The sequence below is a fragment of the Canis lupus genome, chromosome 17 (genome assembly GCF_003254725.2).
Source record: "Canis lupus dingo isolate Sandy chromosome 17, ASM325472v2, whole genome shotgun sequence".
Classification (NCBI taxonomy): Eukaryota; Metazoa; Chordata; class Mammalia; order Carnivora; family Canidae; genus Canis; species Canis lupus.
This window is the reverse complement of record NC_064259.1, coordinates 20279058-20302147: the sequence shown is the minus strand read 5'-3', so window position 1 is coordinate 20302147 and position 23090 is coordinate 20279058. Positions and strand designations below refer to the sequence as shown.

The 23090-nt window shown below is 38.2% G+C and overlaps 1 protein-coding gene across 1 annotated transcript in view; it reads right to left on the bottom strand.

The window, feature by feature from the left end:
• Positions 1–23090, bottom strand: part of RAB10 (RAB10, member RAS oncogene family) — an 85993-nt gene that overhangs the window by 10889 nt on the left and 52014 nt on the right. Inside the window, exons 2-3 of the mRNA XM_049095438.1 lie at positions 20364–20424; positions 2241–2379 (exon numbers count right to left, since the gene is read on the bottom strand). Coding sequence (XP_048951395.1) covers positions 2241–2379; positions 20364–20424 — 200 coding nt within the window. The remainder of the gene's footprint in view (positions 1–2240; positions 2380–20363; positions 20425–23090) is intronic.

Genomic DNA, 23090 nt, shown 5'->3' with positions numbered 1-23090 from the left:
TAAAAAAAAAAAAAAAAGATGGGTGTATCACACACTGATTGATTTCTTATATTGAACCACCCTTGCAATATATAATCCTTTTTAAAATGTTGGTGGATGGGAGACGTCTGAGTGGCTCAGTGGCTGAATATCTGTTTTTGGCTCGGAGCGTGATCCCAGAGTCCCGGAGATGGAGTCCAGCATGGGGTTCCCAAAGGGAGCCTGCTTCTCCCTCTGTCTATTTCTCTGCCTCTCTATCTCTCATGAATAAATAAAATCTTAAAAAAATATATGTTGGATCAATTTAGCTTTTTTTCATTTAGTTAAAGCTTTAATTTCTATAACAAAGTGAAAATTAGGCAACACCAATCTCTTATATGTCAGATATGTTGGAAAACTGAAGCCATCAGGCCTATGAAGTTAAATATATAAGGCTCTAATATTTAGACATTAAAAACACATTTGGCCTTAGTCCTCTGGCACTTACTCCTAACTTCCCAAGTGACAGAGTATCTTTTGTTGTTTAGAATAGGGTCCTTGCTGCTTACCTACATTTAGGCTAATGAAGAACTAAGGCAGAGGGCGGCTGATCTCCAGAGCTTCACAAAGGAAGCTGGTCACCAGAGGAACCATTCGTGATTAAAGAATTAGAACTTTCAGCTGCCACTCCTCTACTTACCAGGAGGTGAACGGGACTAGAGATTAAGTTTAATCACCAGAGGCCAATGATTTATTAACTAACTATACCTATGCAGTAAAACTCGGATCAAATCTCTGCAACAATAAAGTTAGGGGACCTCTTCTAGGTTGGTGAACACATCAAAAATGCCCAGAGGGTGACATACCCAGAGATGGATGGCATGGAAGCTCTGTGTTCCCCAATTCCCATACGCTTCCTTTACATCTCTTCTATTTAGCTGTTCCTGCACTGTATCCTTTATAATAAAATTATAAATGTAAATACAACACTTTCCTGAGTTCTAGGAGTCATTCAGCCAACTATTGAACCCAAAAGTGGATCCTGGGAACCCCCAAACTTGCCAAGTCAGACGAAGTGTGGGTAGCTGAGGGGTCCAGGACTTAACATCTGAAAGAAGGGCAATTTTATGGGACAGAGTCCTTACATTTGGGGGTCTGACACTAAGGCTGGGTAGTTAGTGTCAGGATAGGACTGAACTGTAGAAAATCCAGTTCATGCCACAGAATTTGGAAAACTGGTTATTGTTGGAACAACACTGCACAGTGTCTTTATCAATTGCTCCTACTACACGTGCTAACTTGGCTGAATTATAAAATAAAGGCTGAGGAAATCCAAAATGGAGCCTTTTGTTTCAAAATCTGCTACGATCAACTGATAATAGTAACACACTTTCAAGATTTATTGCAGCGATGGAAAAGTTATTAATGAACTGTCAGGATTGCTACCATTGAGATATCATTATCTTGTGTCTAATACTACCTTAAAACTAGGTCTTCTAGCCAAAACTGCTTTAAAGAGTTAGTCTTAAGGAAATTCAAAGCTTAGAAGACTGCAGTAGGACATGAAAAATTATTTCAACAAGAAGCTAGACCTATATTGCAGGACAGAAACAGATCTGCTTTGACATGTATTTTACTTTTTAAAACTGACATCTTCACATGCGATGATATGGCACTATTTTCTTGGGTTTTTACCACATCACTACTCTGTATCTTTCAAAATACCTAGAAGTGATACATTTCTGTTGTTTTAAATTACTACTAAAAATGTAATCTATTCATTTAATAAAAATCTACCAACAAAGAATTCATTTAAAAAGCGGTATGAGGAAAAAAAAAAAAGGTATGTGGGCAGCCTGGGTGGCTCTGCGGTTTAGCGCCACCTTCAGCTCAAGGCGGGATCCTGGAGACCCGAGATCGAGTCCCACATCAGGCTCCTGCATGGAGCCTGCCTCTCTGTCTCTCATGAAAACATAAATATAATATTTTTAAAAAATAAAAAGAGGTATGTAAAACCACTGGTAGCTTCTACATGGGGCCATCTTATAAGAAGGCTATATAGAATTTTGGAATAAGTAATTGCTTTGGATGGGGTTCTAGAAAGACTTACCCAAAAATTTAAGAGAAAGGTAGGCAAAATATAACATTAACCTTTAAGAAGTAAAATAACTCAATAATAATGATAGTACATGATATCCTAAACATAATTTAGAATTATTTATCCTTAGCTAAACATAAAAATGTGTCTTTATAAAAGGATTTATACAATTTCTAGGTCTTACCTCATCTATGTTTCTAAGCCATTTGCTGATGTTTTCAAAACTTTTACCATTGGTGATGTCATATACTAGCATGATACCCATTGCTCCTCTGTAGTAGGAGGTTGTGATGGTGTGAAATCGCTCCTGGCCTGCTGTATCCCTGAAAAAAAGAAACAAAAAAAAAAACACCAAAAAACAGTAATAATTTGTATTAAGCATTCTGATATTATTACATTCTAGATATATTCATGACCTACCTACAGTGAACAAAAACCTGGAAGGGAAAAATCCTAGAAAAATGACATGTAAACTCTTGGAGCTTATTTTAAAATGAACACCAGGGGCACCTGGGTGGTTCAGTCGGTTAAGCATCTGCCTTCCACTCAGGTCATGATTCTTTCCTCAGGTCATAATCCCAGGGTCCTGGGATAGAGCCCCACATCGGGCTCTCTGCTCTAGCAGGGAGCCTGCTTCTCCCTCCCCCTCTCCCTCTGCCTGCTGCCCCACCCCACCCCACTTGTGCTCTCTGTGAAATAAATAAAATCTTAAAAAAAAAAAAATCAAACAACAGTAAGTGTGCTAAAAACTCTTGAAATTCCATTTTATTCAGTGATCTAGTTCTAAAATATAACACCAAAACGTGAATGTTTAGAACATTAAAGGATTACAACATAGTACAGCCACGTTTACCTTTAGGATCGTTTACAAAATATTGTAAAGTTAATCTCATTTTTAAGTAACAAAATGGAAATATGTAAATAGAATCTTTTCAATTCCTTCATGCCAGAGATCTAAGATATATATTTTGCTCCTGTAATTTTCCCCTCTTGTTCGCATCACTAATTTCTTCCTTTTATGAATCATTCTCATCAGCATACATACATGTTTACTATCTCCTACTTTTCGAAAAAAGCAAAATTGAAAAAACCCCACAGTACACACACACACGAGTGTAAAAAAAAGTGAACTCTAAATAAGGTCTTTTGATTTTATCAATGTAAATTTTCTGGTTTTGCTTTCATATTGTGGTGTAAGATGTTACCATTGGGGAGAGCTGGGTGAAGGATACACAAGACTTTTTTGTACTATTTTTGTAACTTCCTGTGAGGCTATAATTATTTTAAAATAAAAGTTAAAAAACAAAGTCTGCTGGGGAGGGGAACAGAGAAATGTGTTAATTGGAGCGATGTAGGGTTCAGAGATGTACAGATTTGTGTGATCACCAACACAAACAAGATAGAAAACTGTTGTAGCACCCCTCATCTCCTATAGTCCCTACACTCTGGCCAATAATCTGTTTTCCGTATCTGTAATTCTGTCATTTCCAGAATGCTATATAAATGGAATCATGCCATATACAACCTTTTGAAATGGTCATCTTTCCCTTTTTCACCATAAGCTCTTTGAGATCTATTCAAGTTGTTGCATGTAATACTAATCTATTCCATTTTATTGCTGAATAGTATTCCATTGTATGTACATATCATAATTTGTTTAATTACTCACCTGTGGAAGGACACTGGGTTGTTTCCAGTTTTTGGCCATTACAAGTAGGGTTGCTATGAATATTATATACAAGTTCCCATGTGTATATCAGTTTTAATTTCTCTGGGATGAATACCCAGGAATGTTATTGCTGAGCCTTATGATAATACATATTGAAATTTATAAGAAACTGCCAAGCTTTTCTAGAGTGGCTGTACCACTTTACATTCCATCAAGCAATGTAACAGATCCAGTTTTTCTGCATCCATCAGCATTTGGTGTTGTTACTATTTTTTATTTTAATCTAATAAACAGGTGATGCTTCATGGTCATTTAAATTTGTATTTCTCTATGGCTAATGATAGTGAACATTTTTTCATGCAATTATTTGCCATCCATATATTCTCTCTGGTGAAATGGCTGTTCTTGTCTTCTGCCCATTTTCTAATTGGATTGCTTTTCTTTTTGAAACACTGCTGCATGTTGAGAATTGAGTCTTTTGAGAGTGAAAGTTTGAATACTGAAATCCAATTTACTTATTTTTAAAAAATCTTTGATGAATCATGGCTTTAGTGCTATATCTAAGAACTTTTTGCCTTAAGTTTTAGGTCCCAAAGATTTTGTTTTCTTCTAAAAGAATATGGTTTTACATTTCACATTTAAATTGATGATACACTTTCGAGTTAATTTTTGTACAGGGTGTAAATTTTAAGCAGAGGTTCACATTTTTACTTATGGATATCCAACTACTCTAGCACCATTGTTGAAAATGTTGAGGAAAGAGCCTTTCTTTGAATTGCTTTTTGTACCTTTGACAAAAATCAATCAACCATGACCCAGTTCTATTTCTGGGTTTTTCTTTTTCTTCCAATGACCTATGTGTTTATGCCTCCCTCAATACCATACTGTCTTGATTACTGTAGCTAAATAAAGTCTTAAAACCAGATAGATTCCTCTCACTTATTTTTGTCAAGAGTTGTTTTGGCTAACCTAGCCTTTCCATATAAGTTGCTGTTTTTAGGTAGGCTCTATGCCCAGTATGGAGCCCACTGCAGGCCTTGAACTCACACGTGTCAGATCAAGATCTGAGCTGAGATCAAGAGCCAGGTGCCTAACCAACTGAGCCACCCAGGTGACCCTCCATATACATTTTAAAACCAGCTTGTCGGGATCCCTGGGTGGCGCAGTGGTTTGGTGCCTGCCTTTGGCCCAGGGCGCGATCCTGGAGACCCGGGATCGAATCCCACATCAGGCTCCGGGTGCATGGAGCCTGCTTCTCCCTCTGCCTGTGTCTCTACCTCTCTCTCTCTCTCTCTCTGTGACTATCATAAATAAATAAAAATTAAAAAAAAAATAAATAAAACCAGCTTGTCTATACCTACAAAAAATATCTCCCTAGCAAACTTCTTTAAAGAGTTCTCTAATTTCTGTCTTCCCAAATTCATTCCTCAACCAATTCTGACTACTGCTACTACTATTCTACAAGACTGTTCTTCTTCAAAAGGTCTCTGAAAACAACCTCTGATAGCTAAATCCAGGATTTAGTTCCTTTTTATATATTTTAATCATTCATTAGGATGCCATAAAATTGACCACTTTCCTTTCTTGAAACAGTTTATTATCATGGCTTTTATGACAATACATGTTTCTGCTCTTAGTTCTATGGCACTGACTGCTCAGTCTCAGTAACTTTTACTGGCATTCTAACATTCAGAGATATAGTAGATGACACTATCTACATAGTAGCCAAAGCAATCTTCTTTAAATATATGTCTGATCACACCATTTTTTTGCTTAAAACTTCCAATAGCTTCAATGGGGAAAGAAAAGGTTTTTCCACAAATGGTGCTAAAACAACGGTTATCTCCATGTGAAAGAATGAAGCTGGACCCCTACACTTTAACCATATAAAAATTAATTCAAAACAAATCTAAGACCTGAATCTAAGAGTTGAAATTATAAAACTCTTAGAAGAAAATATAAGAAGGATGCTTAACACCATTAATCATTAGGGAACTACAAATCAAAACCACTTCATACACTCTAGGATGGCTATAATCAAAAAAGCAAACAACAAAGGATGCAGAGAAATCGAAACCCTCATACACTGTTGGTGTAAATGTAAACTGATGCTGGCCACTGTGGAAAATAGCCTGGCAGTTCCTCAAAATGTTAAACATTTAGATATGATCCAGCAATTCTATTTATTGGTATATAACCAAGGAAAATAAAAACATATGCCAACACAAAAACACATACATCAATATTCATAACAACATTATTCATAATAGCCAAGAAGCAGAAACAACCTGAGTGCCCATCAACTGATAAATGGATAAATAAAATGTGGTATCGTTATACAATGGAATACTATTCAGACATAAAAAAGAATGAAGTAGTATAACTCCTACAACATGGGTGATTCTTGATAACATTATGTTAAGTGAAAGAAATCAGACACAAATGATCAGATAGTGTATGATTCCATTTATATGAAATGTCCACAACAGGAAAATTCACATAAGTAGAAAGTGGCTGGATGGGGAATGGCTGCTAAAGAGTATAGAGTTTCAAAAAAAAAAAAAAAAGTATGGGCTTTCTTTTTGGGAATATACACAGGTTCTAATATTGTGGTGATGGTGTATACATACCTTGAAAATACACTAAAAAAACCAACTGTATACTTTAAATGGGTGAACTGTATGGTACATGAATTATGTCTCATCTCAATAAAGCTATCACAAAACAAAAAAGATTACTAGGCTTAAAAAAATAAAACAAAATATCTGATTTATTACGACTAGAACCAACCAAAATTGTTATCTTGAGGTTTACAAAGTGTTACAGGACTTGTTCTTTCTCCAGCCCCGCCCCCATTTTTTTTTTTTTTAAGATTTTATTTATTTATTCATGAGAGACACAGAGAGGAGAGAGAGAGAGAGGCAGAGACACAGGCAGAGGGAGAAGCAGGCTCCCCTCAGGGAGCCCGACGTGGGACTCCCTGGATCTCCAGGGTGTCCAGGATCACGCCCCGGGGTTGAAGGCGGCGTTAAACTGCTGAGCCATCTGGGCTGCCCAAGCCCCCCAAATTCTTTTTTTTTTTTTATTTTTATTTATTTATGATAGTCACAGAGAGAGAGAGAGAGAGAGAGGCAGAGACAGAGGCAGAGGGAGAAGCAGGCTCCATGCACCGGGAGCCCGATGTGGGATTCGATCCCGGGTCTCCAGGATCACGCCCTGGGCCAAAGGCAGGCACCAAACCGCTGCGCCACCCAGGGATCCCGCCCCCCAAATTCTGAGGCATTCTTTTCTTTGACAGTTAGTGTCACGTTTTTTTTTTTAATGTCCCCAAATTCGCAAGCTTGTTTTCACTTGACAGCCTCTGAACTAGCTGTTGCCACAGCCTGCCTGTACTTGACTGGCTCATATTCACATTTTGACCATCACCTTAATAATGAAGCCGTCTCTGACTACCCAATTTAAATAGTCATCCAGTCTTTCTCCATTCCGTCCCCCTACTTTACTTCTCTGTGTAACACTTATTACAGATTTATTGTCTCCCATGTTTTCTAAAATTAAAGTTCCATCAGAGATCTATCTTGTTCATAGCAGAATGCACGGTATCTGCAAGTTGAATAAGCATTCAAATGTTAATGAGTCAGTATTTTAGAAAATTACCTTGCTGATTTTGCATTATTTTATTTTATTTTATTTTATTTTATTTATTTATTTTTTTGTATTATTTTAAATATCAAAGCACTCCAATTCAGTTACATGACCCTTAAAAATATTTTTAAAATAATGCTTATATGTCCCAAAATATATATAGCCAGAAATATAATAGAACTACTAATACATCAATATTCCTTACATTCAATCCTGGTACACAATTACCATGTTCACACATCTGCCCTCTATCCATCTATCAATTCAAACATGTACTGATCATCTACCTTGTGCTGGACATTATAACACACAACATGGGTTTGGAGTCAGATCCACGTTTATCCTCAGACTCCAATCCTTCTGGGTAGGTGAACTTAAAAGTATATAAAAGTCAAAAAAAAAAGTATATAAAAGTCTCTGGATCTTTTTTTTTCATTCCCAGCTGGAAGAAATAACTAAAGTAAAATTCCATAATTTATTTATATTATAAACAAGCCCAAAGCAATCTGTAGTAGAAAAATATGCAAAGATACAATGTCATTTTGAGATCTAAAATTTATGATTTCAAGATGTCCTTAAGTCAAAATCATCTCTGTAGATGCTCTTTCAAGTTTGTATCTGTGTTGAAGCTGTACTCGAAGCTGCTTCACAAGGAAATCCCTGGCTTTGACTAAAGCCTATTTCTGAAAAAAAAGGTAAGATAAAATGATTTTTTATTTAGCCAAGTTAAAGATGACCTGGGTGGACTTTTCAACTTTTGTAAGAGAATTTCAGTCCTGTCACTTGCCTAACTCACCTCAAAGTATATGGATTTGCCCTTTATTTATTTATTTTTTTTTAATTTTTATTTATTTATGATAGTCACAGAGAGAGAGAGGCAGAGACACAGGCAGAGGGAGAAGCAGGCTCCATGCACCGGGAGCCTGATGTGGGATTCGATCCCGGGTCTCCAGGATCGCGCCCTGGGCCAAAGGCAGGCGCCAAACCGCTGCGCCACCCAGGGATCCCAACCGCTGCGCCACCCAGGGATCCCTGCCCTTTAATATAATGTAAAAAATCCTGGGTGCCTGAGTGGCTCAGTCAGTTAAGCATCTGCCTTCGGCTCAGGTTGTGATCTCAGGGTCCTGGGATCCAGCTCCACATTGGGCTCCCTGCTCAGCAAGGAGTCTGCTTCTCCCTCTGCCTCTGCCCCTCCCTTGCTCCTGCTTACACTCTCTCTCAAATAAATAAAATCTTTAAAATAAAAAATGTAAAAATGTAAAATCCCATCTATTCATTCTGCAAGTATTTACTGAACAAATAGTACATGCGAGATACTATTCTAGACACCAGAGAGAAAGTTGTAAACAAAATAATTCCTGCCTTAATGAAGTTTTTATAGTCTACTGGGGGTAGGCAACAACCAAATAAATCATTTTTTAAAATATTTTATTCATTTATTCATGAGAGACAGAGAGGGAGGGAGGGAGGGAGGGAGGGAGGGAGGGAGGCGCAGAGACACAGGCAGAGGGAGAAGCAGGCTCCATGCAGGGAGCCTGATGTGGGACTTCATCCCGGGTCTCCAGGATCAGGCCCTGGACTGAAGGCGGTGCTAAACTGCTGAGCCACTGGGCTGCCCCTAAATCATTATTTCTAAAACTATGTATCTTCAGAGAGTGAGAAGTACCAAGAATATAAAAATTAAAGAGACTAGGGGCTGATATTGGGGATGGTGCAAGCAAGTAAAATTTTAAACAGAATGGTGAGGGAACACCTCAGTGAGAAGGTAAAGGGAATAAGGAAGTATCTAGGGGTAACAATGTTCTAAAAAGAGGGAAGGGGATCCCTGGGTGGCGCAGCGGTTTGGCGCCTGCCTTTGACCCAGGGCGCGATCCTGGAGACCCAGGATCGAATCCCACATCGGGCTCCCGGTGCATGGAGCCTGCTTCTCCCTCTGCCTGTGTCTCTGCCTCTCTCTCTCTCTCTCTCTCTCTGTGACTATCATAAATAAATAAATAAATAAAAATTAAAAAAAAATAAAATAAGATAAAAAGAGGGAAGAACAAGTGCAAAGGTCCTGACCCAGGGCTAAGGAATAATAAAGAGCACAATAGGACTTCAGCTTTTTCTCTGAGATAGGAAGTCTACTGAAGGCTTTAAAAAAAGAAGTAACTTAACCTGCATTTAAAGAGAATCATTCTAAGGGCACCTGGGTGGTCAGTTGGTTAAGTGTCTGCCTTTGGCTTGGGTCATGCCTGGGATGGAGCCCTGCACTGGGCTCCCTGCTCAGTGGGGAGCCTGCTTCTACTCCCTCTCCCTTTGCTGCTGCTCCCCCTGCTTGTGCACACTCTCTCTCTCCAATAAATAAATAAATAAATAAAATATTTTAAAAATGAAAATAAGAAGAATCATTCTATTTACTGTGTTGAAAAACAGTGTGTGTGTAAAAGCAGAGTCGGAAGATAATGCAATACCAAAAAAGGGTAATTAGAGATCAAGGAGTGGAGGAGCCAGATCATCTTGATATAGCCATGTTGGAAGAATGTATGACATTTGTAAATGAAAATGGGATAGAGAAAGCCTTTAAAAAACTTAGGGAAGCATATAAAAAGAAGGAAGGTAGTTGGGTTTAAGAGATTTTGGAAGATGGAGGAGACTAAAAGAACAGATGGAGTAGAATGTCATGGATCAAAACAAACTTAACTCCGAATTTAAATAATGATTATCTTCTTTTCAGAGGGGCCATTAATATTTCAGTATCTTTTCTATTGACATTTCATATGTAACCAGTATTATAAAACCTCCTCTAAGTGCTGTTGATTTAGATTTAACTAAGTAATGTCTTTTGCAGTGTATTCTTTCTTGGTAGAGAATTTAGTCATAGATTTGACACTGAAATGCGTGTATAATTTGCTAATTTTGTAATGTGAATGAATGGGGAAGAAGAAAGCATATCATAACTAGACGGTTTTGGGGGCTGTTGCTCATAGTGAGGTACTGTGGAAGATCTCTTTACATTGTTACTACTTATGACAAAAAATGAAGTAAAAGTTTTGTATGCCTCCTACACTATAGCCAGTAGGCACTTCTGGAGTCCCAGGTGCTACACACACACACACACACACACACACACACACACACACACACTCTTGTCTTCAGTAAGTATATTTTCAGCCTGGATTTTCTCTAGGAAACTTTAATCTTTCTCTAAGGATATAGAATTATTAATTGATTTATTCTTTTCTTTTTTTTCTTTTTTTGGGGCAGACATTATGTTTTATTTTTTTCCTTGTTCCCTCCCTCCATTTATACCTTTCTTTCAGAAAAGAACTAAACGGTTTCTACTGTGATAAGAAAAAAATTTTTCATGAAATCATAAATTACATGTGATCACAGGTACCTTGTGACTAAATAGATGAGATTAATTAAAGAAAAAAAAAAGAATTTGGAGTTGAGGAAAATGGAAAATATAAATACACTATCTCCAAAGGACAATTTATTTGCTATGCTTATCTTAGAAAACTTACCTAGAAATTTCTTGGGGGCCAAGGCAAAAAAAGGGAAAAGAGAAAGGACTAAGGAGGGATACCCACAGTAGATTATATTACTCTTTTCAGAAATAATGTAAAGAATGCGGGGGAAGGGCAACCCAGGTGGTTTAGCGGTTTAGCACCGCCTTCAGCCCAGGATGTGATCCTGGAGACCCGGGATGGAGTCCCACCTCAGGCTCCCGGTGTGGAGCCTGCTTCTCCCTCTGCCTGTGTCTCTCATGAATAAATAAAAAAAAATCTTAAAAAAACAATGCGGGGGAGACCAGATACAAATGCAGAATACGTTTTTGTAAACCTCCTTCTTGTTATTTTCAGTAAATTAACAAATTTAAAGGTAAGGATGATAAAAATTGTGGTCTAAGAATGTAAATAAACATACAGTTACAAATACGTGTGTGTGCCTGTGTGTGTAGTCTTTATTGATCTAACTTAAGGATACAACCTGGAACAACTGATAGCATGTCTCTTAGATGGTTTTACTTAAATGACCGAACACTCCTTGATCTCTACCCCTTTTCCTAAATCCTGCCTGGACACTCCTATCAGGCCCTACCAATTGTTAAGGCAATCAACCACTTATTTCCAACCAGAAACTTGAGTTCTTGCTCACTCTAAGCTAATTGATGACCCCCTTTGCCCAGGGCTAAAAATAGCTACAGCTGCTTATTCACTGCCCAAATTATTTTTAGATTTGCATGAACACATACACCCAAGATTAAAGACACCAGGTTGACCCCAATAAGCAAAACCAGGTTTTAAATACCTGAAGAGCAATTTAATGTTGTATGTACTCACAATATTATTTGTTTACCAAAATACAATTTTTTTTAAGATTTTAAAATTTATTTATTCATGAGAGACACAGAAAGAAAGGCAGAGAGAGGAGAAGCAGGCTCCATGCAGGGCGCCCGACGTGGGACTCAATCCCAGGACTGCAGGATCATGCCCTGAGCCAAAGGCAGATGCTCACAACCACTCAACTTGGTTTTCCTTTCTTCTGATTTTTTTCTTCTTTTTTTAAAATGTATTATTTATTTATTTATTCATTCATTCATTCATTCATTCATTCATTCATGAGATATACAAAGAGAGAGAGGCAGAGACATAGGCAGAGGGAGAAGCAGGCTCCATGCAGGAATCCCGATGCGGGACTTGATCCTGGGATTCCAGGATCATGCCCTGAGTCAAAGGCAGATGCTGAACCACTGAGCCACCCAGGCGTCCCTGATTTTTTTTTTCTTCTTTACCTATGTTGAAAGTTTCTGAAATTACAACCCAGTGGCAACAGGACTTTCCTTACATAAAATAATAGATACACAGCTAAGAGAATGTTGCAAAATCCTATTTTTTTTCCCCACTGACATATTATAAAAGAAGTGATATGTTCCTAAGAACTAAAATAGCTTATTTTCTTGTTAGTCCCACATGCAGGGTCAAGGAAGCTGTGTACTCTAGCTGCTATTATGACAGCTATTTTTAGTCTGGGCACTGACAGCACTAGAACAGACCAGATCCAACATCATTTGCTCTGCAAAGCAGAGACCCTAAATTTCCTACCTTTGTGTTTTTGGTAACATAATGAAGTTATTTCTTACTTTATAAATTAGGATATCAAATTTCGCAGAGGCTTTTTTTCTTAAAATTTTATTTTTAAATAACCTCTACACCCAGCGTGGGGCTCAAACTTAAAACCCAGAGATCAAAAGTCACATACACCACCAAATGAGCCAGCTAGGGACCCCACAATGAGTTTTATTTTAACAAGATCTGCATTTCCTTATAGATATGCAATTTCTCTACTTCAAAATATCATGAATTTTAACTACGTTTATCTTCATTAAAAAAAAAAAAAAAAAAAAGAAGTCTGAAACCTGCTCTTGCAGTGCTTATATTCCAGTGAGGAAAGGAGCAAGCAAATAAGTAAATATATAATGCCAAACTGTGATCAATGCTAACAAGGTAAACAAGCTGGAGCGATGAAAACTGGGGTAAGGAGAAGGGAAGACATAATCTATAATCTAGATAGAATGATCAGGGAGGTCCCTGATGTTTATGGTGAATGAGAAGTATGAATAGAATCAACCAAACAAGGTCATTTAGTCAACAAATATTTACTGAGCATCTGTATTTGTCAGGCTCTATTCTAGGTGGTTGTTATAACTATGTATCAGACAGATAGGATCCCCATCCCAAAAGGAGGAATAACGGACATTTAAAAAAATATTTTATTAATTTATTCATAAGAGACACACAGAGAGAGGCAGAGAAATAGGCAGAGGGAAAAGCAGGCTCCCCGTGGGGAGCCCGATGAGGCACTCGATCCCAGGACCCCAGGATCACAACCTGAGCCAAAGGCAGAAGCTCAACCACTGAGCCACCCAGGTGTCTTAATGGGACATTTTTTTTAAAATATGGTAACTTAAAAAAAATATATGGTAACTTAATTTTTTTTTGTAACTTAGTTTTTTTTTTTAAAAAAAGATTTATTTATGGGACGTCTGGGTGGCTCAGTGGTTGAGCACCTGCCTTCAGCTCAGGGCGTGATCCCAGGGTCCTGGGATCGAGTCCCTATCAGGCTCTCCATGGAAAGCCTGCTTCTACCTCTGCCTATGTCTCTGCCTCTCTCGCTAAATAAATTGTTTTAAGACTTTATTTATTTAATAAAGTGTGTGTAAATGAGCGGAAAAACAAAGGGAAGATTTCCCACTGAACGTGGAGCTGGATGTGAGTCTCAAATTGACAAACCTGACATCATGACCTGAGCCAAAATCAAGAGTCAGACCTCAACTTAGAGCCACCTAGGTGCCCCCAAAGTATGGTAACTTTAGATACTAAAAAATACTATGATAAAGATCAACTAGGACAAATGAGACAGTGCTTGACGGACTGGGCTGCTTTACCTCAAATCATGCAAGGCCTCCCTCAGAGGATAACACGGAATTAAGATCTGAATGAGAAAGAAGCAGGACAACCAGAAAAACAGTTGAAGTACAAAGTCCCTGAGATGGGAAATGCTTGGCATGCTCAAGGGAGACAAAAGCCACACTGGTTGGAGCAAAGCTGGTGAGAGATGAGATCACAAGGGGCAATAGCCACAACCTGACGTTTTCACATTTTATTTTTGATGAAATGGGAAGGTTCTGGAATGAAGTGGTACTTCAGAATGTTTGGTCTAGCCACGGTTGGGGGTGTGGGAGGTAGAGGTGCTTGAGGGAGGTCTATGGAGCATGTACAAAGGTTCCAAATTGGAAAAGAGCTTGTCATGTTCATGGAATTGAAAGATTCCACTGGGGGTAGAGACTATATATTGTATATACACAAGACACCCCAAAATGAGGTTGAGGCCACTCTGTTAACTGTGGTAAGGAATTTAAATATGGAATTTGGACTTTCATTTGAAATGCAATGGAACTCAAAATGGTCATAAATGGGGAAAGAATGACAACCATGACCTATACTTGATTTATACTAAGGCAAAAGGGGAAATAAGGACCTGTTAGGATACTAAGAGCCTACCTACTATAGTGGCTCAAAGTAGTAGTAATGGTGGCTTGGACTGGGGGTTAACATAGGAGATGGCAAACTGTATGTGGATTCTAGACATAATAAGATTGAGTCAACAGGGCTTACCAAAGAGGATGCTGGGATTAAGGGAATTAAAAAATCAAAGATGGACAGCCTGGGTTGGCTCAGAGGTTTAGCGCCACCTTTGGCCCAGGGCGTTACCCTGGAGGCCCAGGATCAAGTCCCACGTCAGGCTTCCTGTATGGGGCCTGCTTCTCCCTCTGCCTCTCTCTCTCTCTGTGTCTCTCATGAATAAGTAAATAAAATCTTAAAAAAAAAAAAAAAAAAGAATCAAAGATGACTCCCCATGAATCTGGCACTTTATAGGTAAATGGTTAATTCTTTAACAATGTGACACTATTGATTTCTCGTTGACTGGGTTGATAATAAATTTGCTGATGGTACAATATATAGATGCTAACAGTAACAAACATTTTTGACCACTTTCCCTTAAAAACAAAACAAGAAAAGTAAACATAAAATAACTCACTAGGGCTTTTTTCCCGGGAGGACCCACAACTCTAAGGAAAGTGCAGATAGATACTGTGGTGGAAACTTCTAGAGATCTGGGATTAAAAAGCCACAGCTGGGGCAGCCCAGGTAGCTCAGCGGTTTGGCTCCACCTTCAGCCCAGGGCCTGATCTTGTAGACCTGGGATCAAGTCCCACATCGGGCTCCCTGCATGGAGCCTGCTTCTCCCTCTGCCTGTGTCTCTGCGTCTCTCTGGGTCTCTCATGAATAAATAAAATCTTTAAAAAAAAAAAAAAAAAAGCCACAGCTTCTCTATATCAGCCAAACAAGCTAATTTTAGGCCTACATACATGTGCCTTGGCCAGCCTGAGATCCATCTCCACCCTTATGCAACAGACTACAAGACCCCTGGAAAAAAGATAAATGAAGATAATTCAAGTAAAGAAAAATAACACAAATCTTTAGCACTGACTGAAGTTTCCCAAATCAATATTCAATCACAGAACAGAATTTTTCATGCTGAAACAAGAATCTGAATATATTCATTCAAACTAGAGACAGATAAAAAAAAATCACTGTGCTTTTTTAGTAGCAATTGGAAGCAAAGCATTTAATGTTGAGTGAGGATAGTGTTTTGAGTTATGAGTAATGGGTTTTCCAGCTAAAAGCCTTCTTCAATTGTGGTATATCCCAGATCTCTTGGAGATGCATGATTTCCTTCTCCTCTGATTGTTAGAATGAGAACTTTCAAAAGCAAATAAAGAAAATCAGCTACCACAATGCTAACCTCTTAACTATCACTTGCAAATTTTCACCACTCATTCCTGATCTTTATGGGAAAATGGATTTTCAAATTAAAAGCAGTTTTATATATGAAAACCTAGACTAAATGAAATTTTCCTTCTAAAGTGTTTTTACCCAAAAGTGGTTATATTAATAATGACTAAAAACCAAACAATTCTAAATTAGAAATGTTACCATTTCTGTTCTATACTTGAGATTTAGATGTACAGTAGAAATCATTTCTAGATTAATCTTGAAGGTCAAACTGAGGACTTACTGTTGCAAAATGACATCTTCTAGAAAGGTTCCTTTTTTTTTTTTTAAAGATTTGTATTATTTATTCATGAGAGGCGCAGAGAGAGAGAGAGAGGCAGAGACACAGGCAGAGGGAGAAGCAGGCTCCATGCAGGGAGCCAGATGTGGGACTTGATCCAGTGTCTCCAGGATCACACCCTGGGCTGAAGGTGGCGCTAAACCACTGAGCCACACCCAGGCTTCCCGAAAAGGCTCCCTTTTTAAAAAACAAGTGTTAGGGATCCCTGGGTGGTGCAGCGGTTAAGCCCCTGCCTTTGGCCCAGGGTGCGATCCTGGAGACCCGGGATCGAATCCCACGTCGGGCTCCCGGTGCATGGAGCCTGCTTCCCTCTCTGCCTCTCTCTCTCTCTCTCTCTCTCTCTGTGACTATCATAAATAAATAAAAATTAAAAAAAAAAAAAAAACAAGTGTTAGTTGTTACTGTTTACTTCTAGAAGCTACAGAAACTAAAACAAGAGGGAGGAAAAAATACTTAAAGTCACAGGACAAGGAACAGAAGGGAAAGGTTGTAGGGGCACCTGGATGGCTCAGAGCATTAAGTGTTCGACTCTTGATTTTGGCTCGGGTCATGATCAGGGTTTTAAGATGGAGCTCCATGTCAGGCTCACACACTGGGTGTAGAGCCTGCTTAAGATTCTCTCTCTCCCTCTCCTTTTGCTCCTCATCCCCTCTGAAAGGAAGGGAAGGAAGGGAAGGAAGGGGAAAGGGGGAAGGGGAAAGGGGAAAGGTAAAGTTTGTGGAAGAATGCAGAAAGACAAACAGGACAAATTTAGCAGGGCAAAGGTTTTATGTAGTATATGAAGAAAAACATCTTAAAATAGTTTTTTGCACTTTTAAAAAAAGATTTTATTTATTTATTCATGAGAGACACAGAAAGAGAGGCAGAAACATAGGCAGAGGGAGAAGCAGGCTCCCTGCGGGGAGCCCGATGCGCGACTGGATCCCAGGAGCCTGGGATCATGACCTGAGCCAAAGGCAGATGCTCAACCACTGAGCCACCCAGGTGCCCCAGTTTTTCGCACTTTTGTTTCTGCTGTATACATGTACATATAATATACTGATTCACAAAGTCACAATGTAAAATATATCTTTTACCATCAAAAAAGCTTGGACATTATTGGTTTACAGTGTGCATAGAGGGACGCCTGGGTGGCTCAGTCAGTTAGTTAAGTGTCTGCTTTCAGCTCAGTTCATGATCTCAGAGTCCCGAGTCCCGGGTTAAGTCCCACATCGGGGTCCCTGTTTTATCCTTCTCCCCCTGCTCACTCATGTGCTCTCTCTCTGTCTCAAATAAATAATAAAATATTAAAAAAAAAAAGTGTGCACAAAGAGGATGCAGTTGAGAGGAATGCCAATCAGTGTGACAGAGCTTAAGTGGGGCTTGGAACACAGACTACCCTGCAGGGCCAATGCTAATATATGGTATGAGATAATAAAGGGCAGGGGGGAGAGTTGGTTGAAATTCAAAATAAATAATTGACATCCATTCCCTTGAGATCAGCTTTAATTATAATGAAACAGAATTATGAGGCCCAGTTCATTTGCTTAGTTATTTCCCAGTTAAAGTAAGGAAAAATCAATAATCCTCAAGTGGACTGTACTTCAAAAGGAATCATTCAATTTAGAAAACACTTTAAAATGTCCACATTTTAGGGCACCTGGGTGGCTCAGTGGTTGAACATCTGTCTTTGGCTCAGGTCATGATCCCAAGATTAAGTCCCACATCAGGATCCCCACAGGAAGCCTGCTTCTCCCTCTGCCTATGTCTCTGCCTTTCTGTCTTTCATGAATAAATTTTTTAAAAATCTTTTAAAAAAAAACGGTTTAAAAAAATCCACATTTTATTTAAATTTGTATTAAATTTTAAATATGTTATAAAGTTCTTACCTCTAATTACATGGTCAGTTAATGACATTCTGGTTAAACATATCCTACTCTTCTAATTATTAGCTCCCTTTGGCACCTAGGTGGCTCAGCTGGTTACATGTGCAACTCTTGGTTTTGACTCAGGTCATAATCTCAAGGTTGTTGAGATTGAGCCCCACATCTGGCTCTGCACTGAGTAAGGAGTCTAAAATTCTCTCTCTCCGGGCACCTGGGTGGGTCAGTTGGTTAAGCGTCTGCCTTCAGTACAAGTCATGATCTCAGGGTCCTGGGACTGAGTTCCATATCTGGTTCCCTACTCAGCAGGGAGTCTGCTTCTCCTTCTCCCTCTGCCCCTCCACTCCATTCATGTTCTCTCTCACTTGTGCTCCCTCTCTCAAGTAAATAAATAAAATCTAAAAAAAAAAAAAAAAAAAAATCTCTCACTCTGCCCTCCTCACCCCCTGCTTGCATGGGCTCTCTCCAAAATTTATGAATACTAATATTAGCTCTATTTCAAAGGGAATACCTAACTTTTTGAAACTGTCTTTGGATTCTGGACATTGTTCTTTCCTAATTCTCTTTTTAACTCTCCTTTGCTAACTTTCTCCTCTGCTCATATCCTAAAATAAAATGTTATTATTCTTAGGGTTATAGTCTCTTACTGGAAGATACCCTAATAATAATAGCTATGATTTATTAAACACTAATTATGTATCAGACACTGCTCTTAGTGCTTTACATGTACCACTCATTCTCACAACCATTCTATGACCAGTCCTTTTACAGTGAAACTCAACATGAATTCAAATTTAGTACAATTACTGACTGGTAATGAAGAAAGAAATGACAGAACTGGAAAGAGCAGCAATCAATGTCAAAATGCACTATTTGTAGGAAGCAGGATAGTAATTAATAGTGTTACTCTCAACTCTACAGTCTGAGCATGTAATGTATCCCTGTTCTGCATTTATATGCTGAAGATCTTGGTTATTTCAAAATGCATCCTTTTGGGCAGCCGGGGTGGCTCAGCGGTTTTGCACCGCCTTCAGCCCAGGGTGATCCTGGAGACCCAGGATGGAGTCTGGCGTCGGGCTCTCTGCATGGAGCCTGTTTCTCCCTCTGCCTGTATCTCTGCCTCTCTCTCTCTCTCTCTCTCTCATGAATAAATAAATATATTTTTAAAATGCATCCATTTCATTATCTGTAAAACAGGAGTAATCCAAGAGAAGGAAAATATATAGCAATTCAAAGATCTGGAGCAGCTTTATGGTGAATAACCAAATTATGATGTATCTTAGCAACGGAATACTATTCAGTAATAAAAAGTAATGAACTTTTCCACACACATAAAAAAATCACAGATAATCTTCAAAATAATTACACTACATGAAAGAAGCCAGACCATCTCTACCAGAAAAAAATACGAGAGAAAAAAAAAAGACACTATATGATTGTATTTATATACAGTACTAGAAAATAGAAACTAATTTACAGTGACAAAAAGTAGAAGAATGGTTGCTTGGGGACCAGGAGTAGAAAGGAAGGAGAGATTACAAAGAGACTTCAAGTGACGGATATGTTCATTATCTTGATTGTGGTGATGGTTTCACAGGTATATACAACATATATATACATTTAACTCACCAAATTGTATACTTTAAATACGTACAGTTACTTTGTGTCAATTATACCTCAACAAAGCTGTTTAAAAAAAGGGAATAATGTATCCCATAGGGTCATTTTGACTATTAACATGTTAATACATATATAGAAAATATTTATCACAAAATACTGTTATTCTAATTTTAAAGTTTATGATTCATACTTGAATACAATTTTTAAAAATTTCATTTTACTTCTATAGGGTAAATCCGATACAGACTAATAAAAATAAAGCCTATAAAAAGTTATAAACACATTAAAGGAAACAAACATTTTAGTGTAAGACTCTCAAAGCAAGAAACTCTTTATATATTGAGTGTTTGTGAGCAAAGTATGGTGCTAAAGGCTCTACATAGATTATTTCATGTAATCCTTAGAACAACCCTTTGAGGTAAGTGGTATTATCTCTATTTTACGTATGAAGATGTAACAACCCCATGTGGTAGGTAACTTGTTCAAGTTCATAGAGTAAGTGGAAAAGATAAAACACTTAGCCAGATCTCACTGACTGAAAAAAAAAAAAAAAAATCCATGTCAATAATTATTTATTTACTGTTAAAGTAATCTCTCCACCCAAAATGGGGCTCCAACTCATGACTCCAAGACCAAAAGTCACATGCTCTACCAACTGAGCGATCAGGTGCTCCATGTCCATAATTTTTTTACTTCACTGAAAGGTGACCTGATTGCTGGCTTTAAAGGAAAGTCTCAGAATCTAATCAGGTGACAGAAGGATTTCACTGCCAAACCTTCAGGAACTTGGCAATCTACTACATAAAGCAGGTAAATCAGCATCACTTACCATATCTGTAGCTTGATCTTCTTTCCTTGTAATTCAACTGTTTTGATCTTAAAATCTATTCCTACAACACAGAGAAAAAAAAAGGTAAATTATATCTATGGCTCTGATCTTGGTTCTCCTAAAGTTAACTGGAGTAAAAATAAAAACACACTTTTTAAATCTGAGTCTGGCTCTTGATAGTCACTAAGTATGCAAAATCTGAGCAAATTACCCAATTTTAAACTTGAGTAATAGAAGATCCAACATGGCAAAAGAAACAGCTATATATGAAGATTGAGTTTTAGCAATTAGGAAATAAAAGGGTAAACTTGAAAACATCTCAATTTTTTTAAAGTAGGCTCCACAACCAATGTGGAGCTTGAACTCATGACTTCAAGATAAACAGTTGCATTTTCTACCAACTGAGCCAGCCAGGTGCTTCTAAAATATCTAATATTTTAATATTGGAAAGAATAAAAAAATAAAAGAATAAAAATGTTTCCTAGTAGGAAAAAAATAGTCTTTACTAGCTTGCAAAGCAAAAGATCAGGGATAAAGAGGGTCATTTCAAAATGATAAAAGTGTAAATTCATTAAGAAAGCATAGAAATACTAAATGTTGGGCAGTCTGGGGGGCTCAGCAGTTGAGCGCTGCCTTCAGTCCAGGGTGTGATCCTGGAGGTGAGGGATCCAGTCCCAGTCGGGCTCCCTGCATGGAGCCTGCTTCTCCCTTTGCCTGTGTCTCTGCCTCTCTCTCTCTCTCTCTCTCTCTCATGAATGAATAAATAAAATCTTTAAAAAAATGTCTATGCATCTAATAACACAGAGCTTCAAAATATATGAAGCAAAAGCACTGTAGATTACCCAGATCTGTCTGCTCCCTAACCAACCAAAGTCTTCAGCTTGGGTTGTTTGCATACTCAAATCAAAAGAAAAAAAGGGTCACGTTCCTGGCATTTATAAACCTCAGACTTTATCCACAGTCCTAATTTTTGCTTCTCTAGGAATTACTGAAAAAAAAATCACCCTACAGTAATCTGATTGTCAAGACCAATACTGAAGAAGACTAACAATTCCAATTAGGATGTAATTTATTAGTTAATCTAAATGACAAACCTGACAACCAATACTATTTCAAAAAGAACCTCCCTGAAGAGAGGTAAAATTAGGACATGGTCTGAAAACTCCAAACCTTCTGAGATAGAAACCAGGTCCAACTGGAAAATTAAGATTTTAGGTGGTTTTAAGCCACCTACCTCCAACCTAGACTCTGAGTTTCTCTCTCAATCAATGTTGTCTATCCTCAAGCTAATTAGCAATGGTTAAAGCAGTTCTTCATTCTTTCCTGCACAAAAACTCTCCTTGCCTACCTCTGGCCATTCATTCTTCAATATTCATTATTGGTTTCTCCTTAGCTCTCTGAAATTTTCTAAAAATTGGAGTGAACTTTTCTATTTTCACTCATTCCCTTGGTTATTTTCCCTAACCGCATGGCTTTAAATTCCACATACACACTAATAACTCTCCAATTTATATCATAGCCCAGACCTCTCTCTTGAACTCCAAACTTGAGATAACCATTTAGTGTCTATCTGTAAATCCCATCTTTCACAAAGACTAAAGCAAAAGTCCTTAAAACGGTTCACAAGGCCCTACACATTCTGCCCACCTCCCCCATTTTTTTTTTCTTTAGATTTTATTTATTTATTCATGAGAGACACAGAGAGAGAGAGAGAGGCAGAGACACAGGCAGAGGGAGAAGCAGGCTCCATGCAGGGAGCCCGATGTGGAACTTGATCCCGGGTCTCTAGGATCAGGCCCTGGACCGAAGGTGGCGCTAAACCGCTGAGCCACCAGGGCTGCCCCACCTCCTCCATTTTCAACACTGTCCTCATACTTTTCTGTATCTTTCTCTGACCTAGCTAACTGTATTGTATCAGCCTCCTTATTATTCCACACAGGGGTCAGGAAGATTCCCAAGACAAGGCCTTTACATATAACTGTTGTCCCAACTTGAAATACCTCTTCTCCATCCATTATGGCTCCTTCCCCTCGCTATCCTTTCCTATGTGTAATGTTTCCCCATGTCCCTGACCCCCATGTCCATTGTCTGTCAATCCCTACCCTTCTTCCTTACTTTTTATCTTTAACATCCCTCAAATATACTGTACATATTTTACTGTTCTTGTTATTTACTGTCTGTCTCCCTATACCAAAATATAAGATCAAAGGGTAGGAATTTTAGCTGTTGAATTCAGTTAAATTTCCAGCATCCAGAGCTATGCCTGACATAAAAGCAGACAATCAAAAAGTATTTGAATAAACAGATAAATGATGTTGTCTAGAGAAATTGAAATGGTACCTGAGAAAAGATATATAGATATTTTACCCTAAGGGTGAAATTCACCACTTGACAAGCTCCACACTTGTCCCCTTAGAATCCAATTATATTTTTAGAGCCTCAGGCCAAAATATGAACAACAAAAGTTCTGATGAGATACCAAAAACTAAACAAACCAAAAAAGAGAAACTGAAGGAGACAGGGGCAATGCAGAGAAAAAGATAACTCCTTTTATCTTCTCGGAGCAAGATGGGGGAAAAAAGAGAAACAGAGGAAACAAAATGAACCTGAACCATGAAACTCTTAGAAATTAAAAGTGGGGGGGGACAATATATTCGACAGAATGGCTGTAAGAGAAAATTGAGATCTCCCAAAAAATATAATAAAATGACAAAGAATTGAATTTGT